The following is a 20,159-nucleotide window of genomic DNA, read 5'->3' on the forward strand; positions in this document are numbered from 1 at the left end:
TCAGTTAAAGTTCAAACTGATCCTAAGGAGCGTAAAAAAGATAATCATAAAAAAGCAGCATTATGTTGTAACCTTATTATTAGAGTAATAAACAGATGGATACTCACAACAGATGTGTTTTGCTAGGCCCTCTTGTTCAGCCTACTCCATGTCCCATGGCGGCACTGAAACCAAGATCACAATAAATCAGAGAAGCAATAAAACTTAAAAAAGGATAAAACAAAGTGAATTGGATGCATCAAAACAACCTCATTTTTGGTCTGTAGGCTTCATCAACTAACAGCAGGTGTCTTTATACATTTTTCTTTGCTTAGTCAAATTCAGATAAGAGTAAGGAACAAACTGTCCCTCTTAAAAACTGTATGCGCCCCCATTAAAACGCCAGGACTTCGCAATATAAAAAAATATATTGGAGCATTAAAATAATAGCCTACGTTTTCTTTCCACACTTAATCCCACAACAATCCTGTAGATTTTAACTGAAAAAGCAAAACAAGACGATAAATAAAAGAGTGCAAACACTTAAAACTTTAATAAAAGGCCTTTTTGATTCCCCAATTCATCACAATTGGAATTAGCAAAACATGTCAGGGAAATAAAAGCAAGATTTGCTGATATTTGACTGTGCGGGTCAAACACAGACCGTGGAAACAGGAAGTGATGTGACGCAAAAGCCATCACAGGTTGTTGGATTTCTATGTAATCCGGTATAGAGAGCAGAAAATACTCCAGGTACGATTAGGAATTTCGCCTGGCTTCAGACCGATTCGGTGGAGTAGTTTTCACGAGAAGACAAACAAAATCCAGGACTCAGAAATCCAGCTGCACTCTGGCAGAACAAACACGGCCTGGTTATTCTTCTGCTCACCTCCTGAGTATCAATGTGTCTGAAGAAGTTTAAAGTTCAAACTATTAATGGTAGGGGTGTAGCAATACAATAATTTCACGATATGATGCAATATACGATATTCTGGTCACGATACGATATGTGTTGAGCGATACAATTTGATACGATTCAGTGCATTTTTATGATTTTCTGAAAGATTTTAGAAGGACAGAGTGATTTTAGTGACATTTTGTGTTCCATAGACTTGAATTTAGTTAACTGAAAACTGATTAAAAGCACCAACTACACAATACCTGACTCTGATTGGACAGTCTTAACAGTCTGCAGCTGGGCAAAATGAATCAAAGATGCAGTGAGAGAATTAGTTTCTGTCATTTAATTCATGTGGATTTGACATAAAACTCAAAAGTTTAAACGGTAATCCAGGAGCAGAGTGGTGAGATTATCAGCCTCTGTAGACTCTCAATATGCAAATGATTGTACTTATATTTTTTCTTTTGGACAAATGCAGTCTTTTGGACTATGGGGAAAAAGGCTTTTCTACCTTGGCTCCCGGAGTTAGCCGTGGCTGGAAGCTGCTTTCTTCTAACTGCTTAAGTTGTGGCTCCCCCTCACCCCGTAGTGATCAACTCCCTGCAGCTACACAACGCCGCTATTCCCCTGCTTGGATCTCTGAGTAGCTGCCTCTCAGACTGCCAGGATCTCATAGTTCTCTCGGTCTCTGATACTCTTTGTCTGTTGCTAATTAAAATGATCGATCAGCCATTGTTATCATGGAAATCCTCACTGCGCCGCGGATTCCGGCTGGGGGTTTTTCCTCTTCGTCTTCCTGCTCAAAACACAGCGCCGCTTTGCGCCCGCTTCTGATATTATCAACGCTTGTTCATTCTTCAGGTAATCCTTTATATACAGAACAGAAACCGCTAAGCTAAAAACTAATTACGAAGTGAATGCTACCAGTCGAAATTTGCATTAATTACGCGATCTCACTGCTTTTGCAGCTGCTCCGTTCGCGCCGCTACTCCGTTCCGCTTCTCTTTCACGGTTACTTGCACAACTTTACTTCGTTTCTCAGGAACAAAATACAGCCCATCATTATTTATTGAAGATTTTACATTTCCAAAAACACAGGAATCTAATGTTTCATTTTGTACTTTTGGAAGTTCATTCCCTCTCACATAATCGGAAAAGCCGGGGAATGGCGGCGCTTTTGATATTTCTCTGACATTCGGAAAAATATGGTTTACTAATTTTAGCATAACAAATTGTGTTAATATACTTGGCATATTAACACAATTTGAAAACTGGTGTGTAGTTTATAATGTGCACTTTAAGCTCAAGTTGAAAGTGAGACTGAGGGAGGCGGAGTCTTGCTGCTACGCCGTAACAAACTAGACGTTAAAAAGAGCTATAAGGCTATGGACCCCTATGGTTTAACGGATCGATACTCACGGATGAAAAATCGATACTTTCCGAGGGCGGAAAATGTCGATATACATCGCCGAATCGATTTATTTATACAGCCCTAATTAATGGTCTGTAATTTGCATTAATGAAAGAATTTTTCGTTAGTGGACTGGGCACCAACACGGTTTCCAGCCCACGGCCCCACATCCTTGTAAATCCGGCCCTGTAGTCGACCACAATATCATGCCGGCGTGAGAAGAAGACAACGCCAAAATCTCTGAGCTAAAGGGGTTTGCATGTGAGGCATGTCTGCTTCAGTTCGCCATTGTCTCTCTGCAGTTGTTTTCAACCAGAAGGGTCACATGTTGGCGCCAAGAGAAACAAATATGTAGCGCCTTTCTTGGCCTTTTGTTTGTGCTTCAAGTTGCAAATCCAAAAACTTTTTCGAAAAGCAAAAAATAAAGTTTGTTCTTTCCATGTCTGTCGTTCCTGAGCTGTAGGCTGGACATGAGAACAACGAGCAGAGAAAATATTGTTTACAGGAGATCAGATGGGCGTAATTTGTTGCCGATGATATTCTTCCCAAACGCCAACCCTCTGAAAGGAGTCGCACAGAAAAAGATAAACACGGCCATGCCCTCACATAACCTCGCTGGATGACTGCTGCATTATTACAGTGGCTTAAAAAAAAAGAAAAAAGTAAAGAGTGCACCACTCAAGTCAGACTGAAAGTTGGGAGGAAGTTTGAAACAGAGAAAAAAAAATTTAAAAATGGTGGTGACATCATCTGTTGTAAGTTGTGATAAATTTGAGACTGGAGAGGCTGAAAACTAAAATATGCCACACTTTTCAGATCATCATGCATACTTTAAGTTAAATCCTTCATGTTCCACTTAGACATGAACTATTTAGTGTTTGTCGAAATCGTTGAAGTTTATTTTAAAAAAGACAAAATGGAGACAAGTTAAGCTTACATACTTACTACTAACAATGATACAGTACTTTGTGTTGGCATATTGTCTAAAATCTAAATAAAATACATGTTTGTTGCTGTAACATGATAAAATGTGGAAAAAAACCAAAACAACTCAAGGGCTGCAAATAGTTTTGCAAGACACTTCCCTTCTCACAAATGACGCAAATGTGAGTCCAATATTTCATATTCCTCTGCTTCCCGTCCGCCACCTTACGGCTGCATGCTGGAAATGAACGAATCAAAAGAAGATGACGACTGTTTGAGTCGGTCAGTGGATTTTTCCTAACCTGTCATCACTGCAGCGGTGTGCGGGTGGATTTGCTTACAAAACAGAGCGCCAGGCCAGGTACCGCTCGAGCATAATGCCCTTTATATTTCCTGCTGCATGCACTCTGGTTTATCTAAAGCAGGAGTCGGGCATAAAATCAGAAGCTTTAAAAAAAACACAAAAAACACACACACACACACACACACACACACAAGTACTGCGGTTAAATATTATCCCAAAAATAAAAGTCTGTAAATGGACAACACCCTGCACTGTTTGGGATAAAGACACTTTAGGTGACCAGCTCAGCAACGGGCGGAAACCTGCTGACCTTTGGAAGGCGCAGTCTGGACAGGGAGATGGTGGAGGCCTGGAGGCGCAGAAATGCATCGAGTCCAACAGCAAAACCACAAAGAGTCGGTCTGGATAACACCAAGAGATGATTCTGCCTCCATATCCATTTTCACAATATTTTGCATTGCATCTCAACCAAGCTGAACTTAACAGGTTGCATCAGTTTCTTCTGCAGTGCTCAACTGTAAAGGGAATAAATGCTAAAGAGCAAATATAAAATTAGAATAACTGAGTCCCTCCAGGATTTTGCAATTGTTTTATGATTTTTTTTGCAATCAAAATCACTGATTTTGTGGCACTACTTTAGAAATATTTGCACTTACATGACGGTGTGAACCTTTTCGTCATGTCGATCACGGACTATAGCTTGACATCAAGTGATAAGTTGTAGAAGTAAGACATACTGCCACCTGTAGGTGGGAGTTAACAGTCACCTAAAGATACAGAATGTAACTTATTTTACAAAAATCTTAGCATATTTCTTAAAAGTATCATTATACTCCTAGTAAGTGGAGAAATATACCACTCAGTCCCTCTCATGCTCACCCCTTCCCGCTTTGATTTTGCTACACTACAACTGGCCTGCCACCAACGCTAATGCCAGTTAGCACAGCTACTGATGATGGCGGATCAACAGTTTTTCTGCAACTGTCAGTTGTTCCTTCACTGTTAGCACATTTAGCAGCAGACACAAGCATGATTGACAGCATTAAGACCCTTCTCCTGGCTCTGATTGGTTGTTTTAGAACGGGAGCGAAGCATTTCTGCAGATGGTAATATTAGCTCAGGTAGAAGGTGGAGGAGATCCATTTTTTCCACACATTATCCGTCTCATCTTATACTGTCACAACATGATAGTTTTAATAAATAAGGGGGAAAAAAATTATATGCAGCTATAAAATCCAAATTTTTTGACTATTTTTGCGCAAAATTTGCAAAAAGCTCATAATTATGCATTACCACAAAAAAAAGTAGGCATCTGTTTATTTTGAATGAAATTCTACAATAGAGGAATTGCAACAAAAAAATGAAGGGACTGAAAATTTAGCTAAAGTGTATTCCAGTCACAAGCAACATCTTATTTGTAAAGAAATTTTTTTTTAGAAATAAATAAAGTTGGAGGTTTGTCCTGGTCCTTTGTTTTTATGTGAATAGTATGTTTCCCTGGTTCTGTTTGCCTTAAAGATGTATGTTCATAAGAAGAGACTACGCAAACAGGAACGCTCCAGTTTCTCCTCAAAGACAATCCGCCTGGGAGCGATTCCTTCAACGTTCCATCAACACATCCAGGCCAAGTTAGACATACAAAAACCTAAAATACAACAGCGCAGGATGCTGTAGAAAACAACATTAGCACAGGCGCGTTTAGAAACGAAGCTAGACACCGTAGTTGTTTTAGGCTTCTAGAAAGGAAACTGCATTTTCCACAGAGCCATGTTTGAAGTTACTTCAGGATGCCACAACAGAAGAAAACAGGAAACTGAACACTTTACAATGAAAGTTGTCGGGCTCTTTGTACAATTGTTATAAAGAGCCTGATTTGTTCAAAGCGCATGCAGGATTAAGGGACCGCTGATATTATTGCTAACTGTGGTAATAAAATGCTAAAAGCAGCGTAAAATGTCAACTCTGTTACCATGTCTTTGTTTTGAAATAACTGAGAAATCCTGTTTAACTGCATAGCCGTGTAGCACAGCGGTTCTCGCTCTCGCACATGTGACATTGCCTTTGCTCCCAATATAAATAATTAATTGATTTCCCACAGAATGGCTGCTTAAGGCTCCGTTATGATTACAATAAATGGATAAATAATTTACAAAGCTGGTACATAACAGTAAATCAGAGCTTTCTCCTCTTGGACAAAGCTGTTGTTTATTTTAAAGTGATCTTAGAAAAAACATTGAATATCTTGAGATTAAAAAAAAAGAAAAAAATGTTAAGCTATAAAATGCAATGTAAAATGGTGACAAAGACTTATGCAACTTTTTTTTTTAGTCAGGTTTTATTTCTTACAGCTCTGTAACTTAGGCTCATTACGTATTTAGTTTTTAATTTCACCCAAATGCAGAAAAAGAGTTGTATTTTATTGGCATTTGTGGCTATACAACATCCAAATCGGCAAAAAAAAAAAAACTTAGTAGTGGGTCAGAGATTTTCAGAAAGTGACTGGAAATCAGTAGCAAAAAAAAATCTCTAAGCAGTGCATTCGTTAGAAATAATTACTCCCGTCTGTGTTCACTAGAGATGGGCTCTAAAGCAAAGAGTTTGTCAGCGTGTAATTTAAAAGCTGCTGGTGAGGCAAGTGCTTACCTGCCTCAGGTAATGGGGATCTGAACGTGGACACAAATCACAAACAAATCTTCACAACTTTGGAGGTTGGGAGGTTGACAAAATACAGATATGGGTGAAGATTAACTGACATAAAAGGTCAAAACGTAATCAAATTCTTAAACGATAAAGCGTAAGCTGCGGAGCCCTGCGTGGATATAAAACAACTTACCATGGCACAAAACAGTAATCTGGTCAACAAACATTGACCAACTTTGCACGTTCACCAAACATGTTTTTCACGGTGATTCACAGATATAGACTCTGAACCTTCCCGGTCTTAACCCACTGTTTCTCAGCCAAAGTGTACCCCCTGCCTTATGGCACATCTCAGCAATATGTCTGGCACTATGTGAACATTTTAAAGCAATGTACTGGAAGTAATCTGCAGCGAAAGCTAAAGTCTGGTAGCTAGCGCTCGTTAAGCTAGCTACTAAGCTGCACATAAAACATCTTGTTTTGTAGCCATTTGGTTTTACAACTACGTCGTTTGCAGGTAATTATCGTTTTTAGTTGTATGTTTTGACAAGTAGCTGAGGTGATAATTTGGCGCATTTGTTGCTTTTTTTCTAGAAGTAATGTTTCCTACGGACAGGGGTATTAGCAAGCTAACGTTACAAACTTAGCCAAGTTAGCGGTTCTCCAGCAGCAGCCGGGATGCACATATTTCCCCAAAACATGTTTAACAGTGTCAAAAAGTCTCTCGGAACGCCTTAGCAGCATAAAGTACGGCATGTTTTACCTTGTTTTAGCGCTGCGGTCCTTCCCTACAGTCCGTGGTTCGGTAACGTTAGGGCTGCTGGTCACCGCACAGGCCCCACAGTCAGCTACGGCTCTACTGCCATCTCTGTGCGGATGTTACCGAGCAAAACACCCGGGTGTCACCCGCGCCACCCCAAATACTGCTGTGTCAAGGCAGGCGAGTTTTTCTGTTTTTTTTTTTTGTTTCTTTTTTGTCAAACTCTTTGGATGCCGCTAGCTAGAAGAAATTTGCGTTAATTAATACTTTACTTCGTGTTTTATTATACGTAAGTAATTTAATGGGTTTTTATGTTGTAGTTGTTTTTTTAAATAAGTTTGAGGTCTAAGCGGTTACACTGTTATTGCCTCAAAGCAAAGGTGAATTGGAGTTTGTTTTGAATTTAATACAAAAGTACGACATAAAGTTAAGCAATTAACAAGGCAATCTGTATCAACATAATTAGATTAGGATCATTATTTAGACTTTACAATAACAAAGGAACAAGCTGTGAAATACAACATTTTATTTGCTTTTTTTTTGCTGTTGAAGCTGAATACAAACTATTAAGTACTGTAGAGTCGAAGGAGAATGATATATAGTTTTCCAAATTCTGTACAATTAAAAATATAAAAAACTATGGCATACATTTTTGCCTTTGTACTTTTTGGCATTATTAAGCGGAACTCACAGTTGATTTGTAATTTTGTTTCTGGTCCCAAAACAATTAATCATGTTTCTGATGGGGTTTTTTTTTGTTGTTGTTGCTTTTTGCTCAAGTTTATACTATTGTCAAATGAAAGACATCTGAACAAAATTAGCACATTACAGCACCACCCACTTTTCCTAATTTCTAAGACAGCATATACGGAAAAAAGTTATGTTTCATACATCCCTGCAGTTGCTTATTATTGAGGATACTAGACCGGTTTTCTACAAAATACATTAGATCACTTCAGTTTTCAAGACCAATATTTTAGCTCCGCCTATTCTTTGATTTGTCAGCTAGTTTCTGCTCCGATCAGAAAATACTGCTGGATGGCATCGCTGCTTGGACCAGCGAATTGGATTTCAGACTTATAGTTGCTGAATAAAAACACAACACTTTTATTGGCTTGTTATGGGGAACAAAGCCTAACTGTGATAGGCAGGCCTCGACACTGGTCAGAGTTAGGTGGGAAGGATAAAGTCACTCTGACTCTTAAAGCTCATTTAGCAAAGCAAACTAATAAAATTCAGGTTTCCCAAAGTTTTGCAGATTTCCTCAACTGTACTGGACCAAAACACCAGAACACTAAAACATATCACTTGATCAATATTCCATCTGTAGATCAGACTGATATGATTTTGGATCACACCTCCTGTGACCTACGGGAGAAGGATGTTAAAACCATTAAACGTTTTTCTCATTCCCCATTCAACATAAGCACACTGCGACAGCTTGAACAAAGATCAAATTCATCTCGTCAATCAGTTTAGGATTTGGCATTCTGCGCCTCGTTCTAACACTTAATCACATTTTAGACAAACACGTTTGAGGTTTTTCTGGAGCAGTCCATCTAAAAATATGTATTTAGCCTTCATTGAATCAGGGCGGCTCCATGAAGATAAGACGTCTTTGGAAGAGAGACAAGAGAACACAAAACTTTCAGACGCACCGTAAAAGAAACAGTCCAGTTAAGTGAAGATAAACTCAGGAACAAAGGGTCATAAAAACATACTCTAATGGGATCTTGCAGTTTCTCAGCAGGAGGACAGAACTTATAAAGTCATGCTTCTGTACGAGTGGGCAACTGAATTTAAGTAACATAATTGGTTTTTTAGTTGTTTTCTGCAATAAAAGATGCATCTAAAATAGCGGTTCTCAACGTGGGCGGTACCATAAAAACAGAGAATCCGACGCTGAACAGTGAAAAATCAACACATGATGTGAAACACGTGACAATTAGTCCGCGCAGCAGGTGATGAGTGAATATTACTGATGGTCAATAAACGATCAAATAAATCTAGCAACAGAAAAGAAACTAAAGTGGACATAGCAATAAACCAAGAGAGGATAATACTAATCAAAGGGAACTCAATGGAAATTAATGAAGAACAAAATACAAGAATAAACTAAGAAACTAAAGTAAATACAGAGGAATAAACTGGCAAGACCTTTCGAGCAATAATTAACACAGAGAACTGTATGGCAAGAATAACAGACACTATTTCCAGATAAAAGGTAAAATAATATTGTTGAAGTGTCATGGGTTTGTTGAGACCACATCTAGTACTGAGAATAAATGTATCTTACAGACCATAACAGTAAAGAACTTATCACTTATTTATGTTTTTAATTAGATTTGATATATTTATTTCTTCAATATAATTTTTCATGTCAGTGTTAATGTCATGAGGCTGATGACTCCATGACACTTTCAATTTGACTCATTAGGATTTGATTAAGAACCAGATTTGTTCTTTGTAATTTCTGTCCAGTAAAACTATTAATCTATAAATCAATAGACAGGTCTATATAAAGATATAATCCATGTTTCTGTCTCATATTTGTATGGCATTATAAGGATCTGGAACTTTTGTTTTTCCACTGAAAGCTCTGGTTTGCACAATAAATGCCATGTGGGTGAAGTTTTATGGATGATGCTCTGATGTCCCATTCTCCTGAAGGCAGCACAGAGCTGCACTACCAGAAACTGACAAACACTGAAGAGAAGAAGAGTTATGATTAATGTAGTTACAGTTCTATCCATGTTTTAATGTTGCAGAGCTCAGTCAGTTTGCAAATAGTTTAAAGTTTAAACTGGCATGTTGTTCATCTTTTATCTGGTCATTTTGTGCAAGATTTAACAACTAGAAAATGGCAAAGAATTAGAATATGTTTTCCACTCTGATTGGCTGCTGTTAGGCCTACCAATTTTAACTTGAATGTTCATTGCATTTTTCATAGACGCCAGTGAAACTGATTTCTATTCCCATGACTTTTTTGTTCTCTGGGAAATTATATTGATGATAAATACAGAAACAAGCATAAAAATCAAAACATCTACAATAGTGATGGTAACATTAATGATAAAATAATGGTCAGTGCAAAGTAGCCTGCGAATTCTTTGGTGGCGGGCGGTGAGAGACCTGGATAAAGGCTAGGGGGCGCTGGCCCGAAAAAGGTTGAGAAACTCTGATCTAAAAGGTGCAGGACACTGCCCCTTGAGGACTGGAGTTGCATTTTCAATAGAACTCCATTGGAAAGGCAACGTTTGCACAGATAATTTTGTTAAATGTGGTCAGACAGACCTGATGTCACAATTTTTTATTTTTTTACCTGCAAGAGTTTTCCACAGTAGGAAGGGAAGGGAGGAACTGGATATTCCTGAGTTAGTCTGATACGTTTCCATCTGTCCGCCATATTGGATTTAACAAAAAAAAATTCTTGCACTTGCAGTGGATGGACAGTAGTTGGCAGTGTATTGCTCAATGCACTAGTGTCCACCTTAGTGGTCTGTGGGCATTTATAACATAAAAATCCACCAAAAACACAAGAAAATGACTTTTAGATAGCTGTCCACTGTAGCGACCGATATGCATGAAAGGGTTAACTGGAACTACACTGAAAAATGTTACAAAGTTGCTATACCAATGAATGACGTCAAACAAAGAGACGTCCTTGTTTGATGTCTCCATATATAGGTTACATGTTAGCCTACAGATGTATCTACAGGCTAACATTCTATACATAGCATTTCAATAAAGTCCGTTGTTGAAAACCATAGTAGCAGGTGTCGCTTCAGATATGCAGAATCACTCAAAAATAAATGGCAAAGTTGCGTAAATTTCAGGTGACACCATGTTTTATTTATGTTTTTAAAAAAGGTAGTCTCATATTGCCTTCACGCCATTTTTAATTCAGACAAAAGGTCATTTTAGCTCCCCGGCTCCATCGTTTCGCCATTTTAAGTTTCTCTTGTAATAACTCTGTTTTTCTCCAGAATTTAGCACCAGTGCCGTTGCTGCGTTGAGACAAGTCTTGTTTTGATTTGTTTGTCCGAGGACCTTTTTCAACAAAAGGTCATTGTTTACTGCCTGGTGTTTGGCAAGCCAGGGGCTTTGGACAGCAGAATATTTTTCCTGGCTCGCATGACATGAATGACAACCATGAGAATTCTGTCTAAAATAGTAGATGAATTTGGAAATGAGCAGCTGCAAAAGCCATGCAGATGATGTGGTGAATATGGAAAACAAGGCATCTCACTGCCTTTATTTGTGGCTGATTGTGTGAGTTTATCAAGTCTTTATAGAGTATTAGTCTCACGTAAAGTTGGTGATGTGTAGTTTTTTTTTTATTTGGATTTTTTAAAGCAAATTGACAAAATTCTTTAATTTTAGGATTGAAATGCATTTGATTTTGAGTTTTATATTTGTGGCATGAAAAATATGAAGCATACGAAACGCCCTGTTAAATTCAGGCTTTTCTGTTACACTCTTTTATCTTTGAAAAATAAATATGGACAAACACTTGCTCTTTTAGTTGTTTCTTAACTTGCATGTTGTCATATCTTACTTTTTCATTGTCTGACTTTATGCTGGTGAAAGTTCAAGAAGGTCAGTGCTCTATACAAAGTTCCCAAATTAAAAAAATATATATATTTGAAGTATTTTTTTTTAAATCACAGCCACTTAAAATATTTAGCATTGAGAGCTAAGTGAATCTTCATCAGCGCAGACAGAGCATCTGCATAGCATGGCATGAGATTACATAATATTCTCAAGTCACTGCTAAACATTTGCATGGCACCAATTGTACATTCAGCAGCAATATCACATAAACACACAACACTCAAGCAACAGAAAAAAAAAACTCAGTGGCAGGTTAACTGAACTGCAGATATCACATTTGACATAAATGTAGAAGAGCAAATACTGTTAAGTTATTTACTTATGGCTGTGTAATTATAAAAGTTCAGCTTCGTAAAAGAACTAGTCTACGCTGAAGACATTACTGAGAATCTCAGCACATTTACGGTCTTTTTCGCTGTTATTAGTTTTGTTCCCCTGTTGATTCAGTTTGGCAACATTTTCAGAGTGTCTCCACACAATAACAGCTAAACCTGTCACATGCATGTTACTTAGGCTTGTGAATATGCGAATAGCCACAACGTTTACAATTCCCAACTTAAACGACACCTACATGTATGACAGAGTGTGGCTGAAATGTGCAGTTTCCATCGGTCAACCTCTGGAACAAGACGTGGGAATATAAAATGGTTTCCTTGCTTAGGAAGAAGTTTTGATGATCAAGCATGTGTTTGCAATCAGAGATGCAGAAGGCTATTTCAGTCATTTGCAAGGAATCTTTCAGAATGATCACTTGTTTAGGCAGCCAAAAGCAAACTGAGTGAGCCGTCCAGTCAGAACTCCCCAGCTGTTTTCCCCCTGAGCTCCACTCAACTGCACAAGTCAGTAAGTAAGAAAAACAGATGGACAGACTGGCCATACTTCCATTCTCATTCGCCGTAGTCTGTAAAATTTGTAGATCTTGGCATAATTGTTTCCTCAGTAGAGATATTACATGTTCTCCCATGATCTTTTGTTTTTGTTGGCTTTTCAGCTTCTCTTCATTGGTCAGGAGCCCATGGTATCATTTAACGTCTTTAAATGAAGCCCAACTCTTCATTACTGGGTTGTTTTATGAGTTTTCTTTTTGACCGCTCACTGCATACATTTGGAAACCTGCCTTTGTTTTGATGTTTCCTACAGAATGGGATTCAGCAGACCTGAACATTTTCAGGGCTATATCGAAGTAGTCTGCTGGAAATTTATGACTTTCAAAAGATGCAAATTTTTGCCTTGTCAAGCTCCTACATTTCCAAGTTTGTTTGTTTTGTGTGTGTGTGTGTGTGTGTGGCAGCGATGTATTCCTTTTTTCTACCTACAATGTCCCGTCGTGTCGCATGTTTGGCGCGCCGACTCTAAACCTTATCTGTTCGGTGTCGCATACAAAACAGTTCCATGCGACCATCGTTTCCCACCGGGCTGCTTACTGTGCAACACCGACGTGTCCGTGAAAAACTAGACTTCCCCTGGTGCAGGTTTCTTTGCTCCTTCGACATTTTGTAGTCTTTAAACCTGGTTTCTATAAATAAATGAATAAATCACAATGAGACAAATTTTTGCAGTTTTAATTTTGTTCAAAATTGTCAGTTTTGGCCCAGAGGGCAAAAGGTTTGGACACCACTGGCAGGTGCACATCTCATTTTGCAAGGGTTTTGTGAATTAGACTTGTCCCTTAATCGTAGGATTCCCAGAGTATGCTGATGCCCAGAAATGCAGACATGTATTTAATTTAAAAGTACATGTTACATTCAAATTTTTGTGTTAAAATACGAAAACACAATGGAAAGTAAACTAAGATGACGCTTTGAGGTGTGATAAACGATCGCTAAACTCTAGAGTAGAATGAGGGAAGTGTTCAGGGCGCGGTAACCATAAGTGAAGCTTGCCTCATTTGGATTGGCAAGCCTGCAGACACGACATGAGTAGATGTGATGAAATCTGCAGCAAAGCTGACCAAAGAAGAGCACATAGTTTTGGACCTTCTTCCATATCTGCTCATGGGATTTTCTTCAGCGTCAAACTCATCCGATGCAATTTGAGTGATATCCTCCAGAATAAATGTCTTATTGACAGGCAGAATTGGAGACTCCTGAGGTCAAACTAGAAACATAAATCTCTGTTGTTTTTTTTTCCCAGAACTCAGAGAACAGAACTAAAAAAAATAAAAATCTGTCAAACTGAACAAGCACAAGGAAGGGCTTTCACACCTAATTACGAAGCTCGTCCATCATTTCATGCTGCTGTGGGGTAATATAAATCCTTCACACAGATAACGTAACGGTTGCAGTGTGATGTGACGGGATTACAGCACCTGGCAAAGACCACAAATATCTGACTGGATTGCAGAAGTTTGTGAGAAACACTTTAGACTCTTATTCAGCTGGAATAAGAGTCTAAAGAATAATTTGCTTTTTTACACATTCTTTGATAATTATTTGGGTCTTTCCTTTTAAGGGATTAGCGTAAAATTCTGCACAGTACCTTAGATAGCTTGAGCTTTTGTTCAGGTAAATAGTGGCATTTGCATTTTTATTCCCAGTCTATAAGGAACTTGTGGTATAGCTCGTGCCTTTTCCTTTCCTCAATAACTGGCTTCCCGGATGCTGCAAACAATCTGAAGGAGAATTTCTTAAGAGGAAATAATCTCATACCACTGGTCCGCTCTGTTGTACTTTCTGCAGTTTCACTCTGTTCTTGATGTTTTTTTTTTAACAGAAGTGCCTGTTTTGCACTTTTTGTCAGAAGGCTGTGTCCCAAAAATCTTCAACCAAGTGCAAATGAGCTCACACCGTTCTGCTCCCAAAATCAAACCTTCTTTAGTTCAGCATTGAAACTCTAAAAGTTAGAAGCCATATTGTTTTATAGCTTTGTTTTGTTTGCTTATTTGGAGCCTCATTAGCCATTACTGTAACCTTGGCTACTTGTTCGTTTAAAGCAATTTTGATGCAAACCAGCACACTTTTCTTCAGAAGTAACTACTGCTAACTTAAGATAATGGACTGGCAAGCCTGCAGACTCACATGTCCCTCTGATTTCGCAATCAGTCTGCTAATCTACTAATTAACTTCAGCTGGACTTCTCCAAAGGGTAGCTGTGAAATGAAGTCAGCTGATGATTTTGCATCATGGTCAGAAATACAATGAGAATGTTTTTTTTTCTGCAACAACTTATACTTTTTACAACAACAAAAACTCATTGTGACGTACTATATTACTACAGTCTAACAATAAGGCCAAGAAAGAGTAAAGGTGCTAAATTAGTATTTGAGTTTCAAGAAAAGTGGAGAAAAACAGAGACGGAGGAAGCAGGTTTGGTCCGTGGTTCTGCTCAATTTTAATCTTGTTTCAGCGACAGTCTGGGCTTTCTTCAGTTTACATCGATTCCTCCGGTAGAATTTCTACCGGGCCAATCAGCGACCAGTGGAGAAGTCGTAAGCGATGACGTCAACATTAGAATTGTCGTCTGCCTGTAAGCGGGAGGAAGTGAAGGAAGCCATCAGTGGCCGGGTGTCCAAATATTGAATTAGCATCAACAGCCATCCTGTCCTGCTAACACTGGTTCCATTACAAGCAATCGTTTGGAGGCTCCAAACTCTCTGTAGGAAGTATAAAAAAAAAAGAAAGGAAGAAAGGACGTAGTAGACTGTGATTTTTTTTCTCAGTTAGATCCATCACTACAAATATCAGGAATTTTTTTAACAACCAACTACAGGTGATGATAAATTGTGTCATTTTTGTTGTTGAGAAAAGTAAAAGGAATCAACAAATAAAAGCACTTTATTTACAAAAAAACTGTCAATTTGCACAACAAAAAACGTGAGTCCTTTTCACTGGTACATTGAACTAATGGAACAATGTAATCACGAATAATAAACATAACATGCTTATTACACAAAAGTTGTACCAACAATACAACATTTGCATGACTGATAATGCCCTATAAATACTTCTAGGGATTTTAATCTCACTTATGGCGGTTAGTTAATCCAAGCAGCTGCCTCCTACAAGAGGAATAAAATTGAATTCCCACGAAGTGTCCAAAGCTTTTGACTGCCCCCCCTCCCCCCCTCCATTGACCAGGTGCGTGTTTAGAGTTGCGTCTTTGACTTTCTTCTCTTCGCTGTCTTTTTACTCCCACATCGTGGCCTCGCTTGCTCCGCTCGCCGGCAGTAGCAGATTGCGTTGAAGAAGCGGCAGTGGCACGTTGTGCACGGATCGCAGCAGCCGCACAGCGGCACGCAGCTCTGTCCCAGCAGGGAGCACCTGGCCGTCACCTGGGGCTTCGGCACCGCTTTGGGACGAGAAACGTCGTTTTGAGGCTGAGGAGGAGGAACAATGCTGGACTTTTTCTGGAAGTTTGAGAGAGATGATGTGTATTTTAGAGGGGGTGGGGGAGTTAGATGAAAAATGTTAAATGCTCAACAAACTTATTATTTTTTTAAAGATGTTCAACTCACTGTCTCGTGGATCTTCTGCTGTTCATACAGTGCCCTCCTGGCAAACAGAGTTCTCACTCTGTCTTGGTTTACATAAGTTGCTGAAATAAAATGAGATGTTTAGATGAAAAGCATGTTTCTATCTGACTGAACTCCCTCTAACTGTGAAGCCAAAAGGCAAAGCACACATGGGTCTGAACAAAACTCTGAAAAAGGAGGCAAAGCAAACATTCGTATTAAGCCCTCTTTACTTTGATACTTTGAAATAAATGTGCGTTCAAAAGGCCCAGTCAAAGTCCAAACTTAAATCCACATAAGAATTTATAAAAAAAAAAAAAACTTGCATCAGCTTGTCTTCTTATTTTATACCGTTATAAAAACAATTTTTCTACTTCCTCCTTTAGTTTTTGTAAACTCCTAAAGACATTTTAAAATAATTTTAATATAATTTCCTCCCATAAACTCTTGTTTGAAGTATATAATTGCACAATTTACACATTTTCTAATATGATGCTCTTGATTAGCACCCAGAAGCAGGATTTGGAAAAATGTTCTTGGAGCAGCACTGAGTTTATCATAATTATCAAAAATACTTTTTATTTTTATATTCTATTTTTTATTTTTTTATTTTTTTTTTAAACGTTTTTAGAAGTTAGTAGTGTATTTCTGGTCCATCTTGCTTGTGTGAGATAAGAAACATGGAATTGCTCTCTTTTTCTGTCAGGTGTGGTAATACAATTAGTAAAGAATCTTCAAAGACTGTTATTGAAATATTGGTAAGCTAGGCGTGTATGGTACTGTTCATTGAGCACAATGAACATGAATTTTGACAGGATTTAAAAATTCATGTTGTAAGAATAACTGCTTTTGCAGATTTTATTTTCGCAAATAATGTCTAAAAGGTGTAACTTTTCAATGTTTTCACTTTGTGAAACATTCAATGCGAAAGGTGTGAGTCAATATTTTGAGGAAGCTCCGCTTTTACTGCCATGAAAGCCGAGAGCTTTTGCTGTATGCCTATTGCAAAAATACCTCAAACTCAAAAGACAAATTAAGTAGAGAATATCTGTAAACGTTAGTTTTCAAGTTCACCAAAGACTGTTAGTTTGATTTAGATCTGAACTTAGACTAGGCCGTTCTAACATATTATGACTTTAGCTAAGCCTGTATATTTTTGGATTGTTGTGCAGTCTTTTGCAGCTTTTAATCAACTCCAACCAGCCTCCTTGTGCCTCCTGAAAACAAAAACAAAACAAAAGCCACAGCATAATACTGCCGCTACTCTATGCTCAAACCTGGTCTGGACTTAGCAGGTGATATCTGAAATTTGGATTTAATTTAGGGGAGTCATTTAGGGATAAATTCAAAACGACCCACACTTTTCAGATTTTTGTTTGTAAAATATTTTTTAAATATTATTTTCTTTTTTTTTTGCCAGTTCACATTCATGCATACCCCGTCTTGGCGTGTCACATAAAATCCCAATAAAATGGGTTAGAGGTTCTGCTGTAAAAACTTCCACTATAGAGCATAAAATAAATGATCTAAAGATAAGCAATATACAAATTCCTCTTTTTCTGTCTACTGAAGTTCTTTTGTGCATATTTCTGAAACTTAAAACTGTCCTCAGCAGCTACTTTATTATTTTTAGAAAGCTCAGCGCAGTAACTTTTTTTTGCGTTTTCTAATCTGCATCATAACTTAAAACCTGCTTTTTTTGACAAAAAAAAAAAAAATTCTGTCAGATGAAATACACCTGAACATCCAATTTGCAATACAAGATGAAACTGGACAACCCTCGCATTTTACTACTGAAAGAAATCCTCGCTCCTAAAACAGAGTTTAACCTTTGTCACTTCTTCAGCAGAATTTCCCTCAAGCCCATTAAAAAGTTTTCAGATTGATGCTGCAGCAACCGCAGCGCCTGCTGAGACGGACGAGCTAATGGTTGCGCTTGTGTTCCAAAGGTCAGTATCTGACAGGTGACAGGATGTCGCGGCCGGCTCACGCCTCTCGTTTCGCTTGACTGATTCATAGTGCGGATCTACGAAGTGTAAATGGAGTCGAAGGCAGTTTAAAACGTTGAGGTTTCATGTAGAGTTGCGGTCAATTTGTGTTGGACACATAAACTTCTATTTCCAGATCAAACCTTAGATAACCCTGATGACTAAGGCTCCTTTTTCCCCTCTTTTCTTCTGATATCTGCACAGCCTACTATGACACAGATGAAAACAGTCCATTCTGTGGCAATAAATCAAGGCGTATATAAAACTGTCTCATTTATAACACAAATCACTTCCTACCATAAAGCTCTGCAGCACCAGAGACCAGGGCCGTTTGTACAGAATACCTCAGAGTTCCCATCATGTCTGCACTGACAGTGAAATGTATACGTTTTGTATTACCTTGTTCTTCCCATTGAAGAATTAGTACCATGTTTAAGATTAGCGGTCTGTGTCAAGCCCCATGAAATGTACGCACACAATAAAAAAATAATAATTTTGGAGACTATTACACGAGCCATTGAAAAAAAAATGTTGTTCAAGCATTTTATTTTGACAATGGCTAGCAAACAAATCCCATCTAAACTTGACCCATTCTGTATGCTGTCCAGCAGAGATTAGTAAGGCTACGTTTATGAAGGTCGTATAATAAATATATGAATTTTGTCAAATTTAAGAACTTCTGTAAGACTTGTGGTTGATAAAGTTTCTGCGTTGAAGCAAAGTTTATCAACAGGAGTAATGCTAACGCCAAACTTGCTAGTTAGCATAGCTTCACAACCCTGAGGGAGTCGTTGCCATCTCAGCTGTGATTGTCAGGAGAAAGAGTCATAATGGGTAATTATGTGCCTTAATTAGATGTGTACTCTTAACACAAAACCTTTTTTATGAAAATGCTCTAAAAAAAAAAAAAGGTAAGTTCAAGCAGTTATATATAGTCAAGCCCAAAATTATTCAAATTATTTTTACTTAAAATTTATTTTCATTCAGTTCAGTTAAGTTTGTTTCTGATAAGATGCTGGCATCTGTCAAAAGATAACACGAAGTGAAAAGAATATATTTTTAAAAATTATTTTAGAAAAATCTTGAATTTAAATAAAAATATCATGCCAAAAAATGATATAAAATCACCAAGCAATGGTTTGGATGTTAACACAGGATAAAGCATTACTTCCAGTCAATTGAAACATATTGGTAAAATAAAAAAAAAAAATACTCTGAAATTGAACGTGACAAGTGTATAAATTATTAGAGGGTTAAATTCATAGTTCATTATCACTGAACTATAAAGACCAGTTCATATTTCACTTGCGGACTCAAATGCATTTATTTTATATCTTCCAGACCTGTGAATAATGACCACGGTCCAGTTGAAATGCTAAAAAAATAATAATTTAAATTTACAATTAACCATGAGTTTAATCAAACTTTGCATGGTTAAATGGTTAAACCTATTCTATAAGTTTTGATAAATGTGTCGTGGTTTCATTACATTTCAACTCGTGATTGTTCAGTCATTTGTTGCAGTCATTTGTTTTTACGTCTTATCAGCATAACTTGTGTAACTTACTTGCTACATCAATGCAAAAAATAGATAAAAAAAAAAAAAACTCTCTCCAAGTCACTTACCATCACTGTGAAAGGCTTTGCTTCTGCTGAGTGAAATGTAAGTGTCCAGTCCAAAACTCAGAAGGACGAAATGCAGAAAGCACAAACAGTGAACTGCCAACTTCATACTGACTATGAGTGGAAGGAGCCCTGCTCTCTGCCTCCCTGTGGTCCTCAGCTCGTACTTATTCGAAAGGCAGGCTCACACTTGCAGCACACACACCCCTCCCTGCCTGTCAGCAGAACAAACAACAGTGACGCGTGTTTCCAGTTAAGACCCTGCATGTATTTATAACATAACACTCATCATTTGCTTTAAAATAGTTTAAATAAAATAAAGTCTGTCAAAAGTTGGAGCTCCATTGCAATCCTGTTTATGACTGAAAAATAAAGAGTATTACTGTCTAAATCATTTTCAGATATGCAAGTGAAACGGCCCAAAGTTTTCGTGCTGCCGTTTCACATTGCAGCGAGAAATTGTACAACGTTCAGTTTTGTAGCAATACTCAATCAAAAAAACGTTTTTATTTGTTTAATAACCTTGCGAATAAATCTGTTTTTAAAGTGTGAGCTGGCCAAGATG

At 37.9% G+C, this 20,159-nt stretch overlaps 2 protein-coding genes across 3 annotated transcripts in view; both read right to left on the bottom strand.

Moving 5' to 3' along the window:
• wwp1 (WW domain containing E3 ubiquitin protein ligase 1) overlaps positions 1–7,080 on the bottom strand; it is a 29,224-nt gene extending 22,144 nt beyond the window's left edge. The window contains exons 1-4 of one of the 2 annotated variants that reach the window (XM_081602028.1): positions 6,923–7,061; positions 4,176–4,262; positions 3,830–4,052; positions 108–164 (exon numbers count right to left, since the gene is read on the bottom strand). The gene's annotated coding sequence lies outside the window, so the exon portion shown is untranslated. Of the gene's footprint in view, positions 1–107; positions 165–3,829; positions 4,053–4,175; positions 4,263–6,922 lie in introns of both variants that reach the window. The other variant, XM_008438311.3, reaches the window with a different exon arrangement.
• Positions 7,081–15,288: 8,208 nt separating this feature from the next.
• LOC108165703 (uncharacterized) lies at positions 15,289–20,080 on the bottom strand. The gene is made up of 3 exons (XM_017301842.2): positions 19,598–20,080; positions 15,987–16,066; positions 15,289–15,878 (listed from the first exon to the last, which is right to left on the bottom strand). The coding sequence occupies exons 1-3, from the start codon at positions 19,701–19,703 to the stop codon at positions 15,618–15,620; spliced, it is 447 nt and encodes a 148-aa protein (XP_017157331.1). The 5' UTR covers positions 19,704–20,080; the 3' UTR covers positions 15,289–15,617.
• Between the last annotated feature and the right edge of the window lie 79 nt (positions 20,081–20,159).

This window comes from Poecilia reticulata, chromosome 20 (assembly GCF_904066995.2).
Source record: "Poecilia reticulata chromosome 20, P_reticulata-male-v2, whole genome shotgun sequence".
In the NCBI taxonomy this organism is placed as follows: Eukaryota; Metazoa; Chordata; class Actinopteri; order Cyprinodontiformes; family Poeciliidae; genus Poecilia; species Poecilia reticulata.

Excerpts from the sequence above, each read along its gene's own strand:
- LOC108165703 (XM_017301842.2), bottom strand. The coding sequence starts at position 19,703 with ATGAAGTTGGCAGTTCACTGTTTGTGCTTTCTGCATTTCGTCCTTCTG. Across the intron at positions 16,067-19,597 it reads CAAAGCCTTTCACAGTGATG|CAACTTATGTAAACCAAGAC; the intron begins GTAAGTGACTTG and ends ATTTTATTTCAG. Across the intron at positions 15,879-15,986 it reads AGCAGAAGATCCACGAGACA|AAAAAGTCCAGCATTGTTCC; the intron begins GTGAGTTGAACA and ends TCAAACTTCCAG.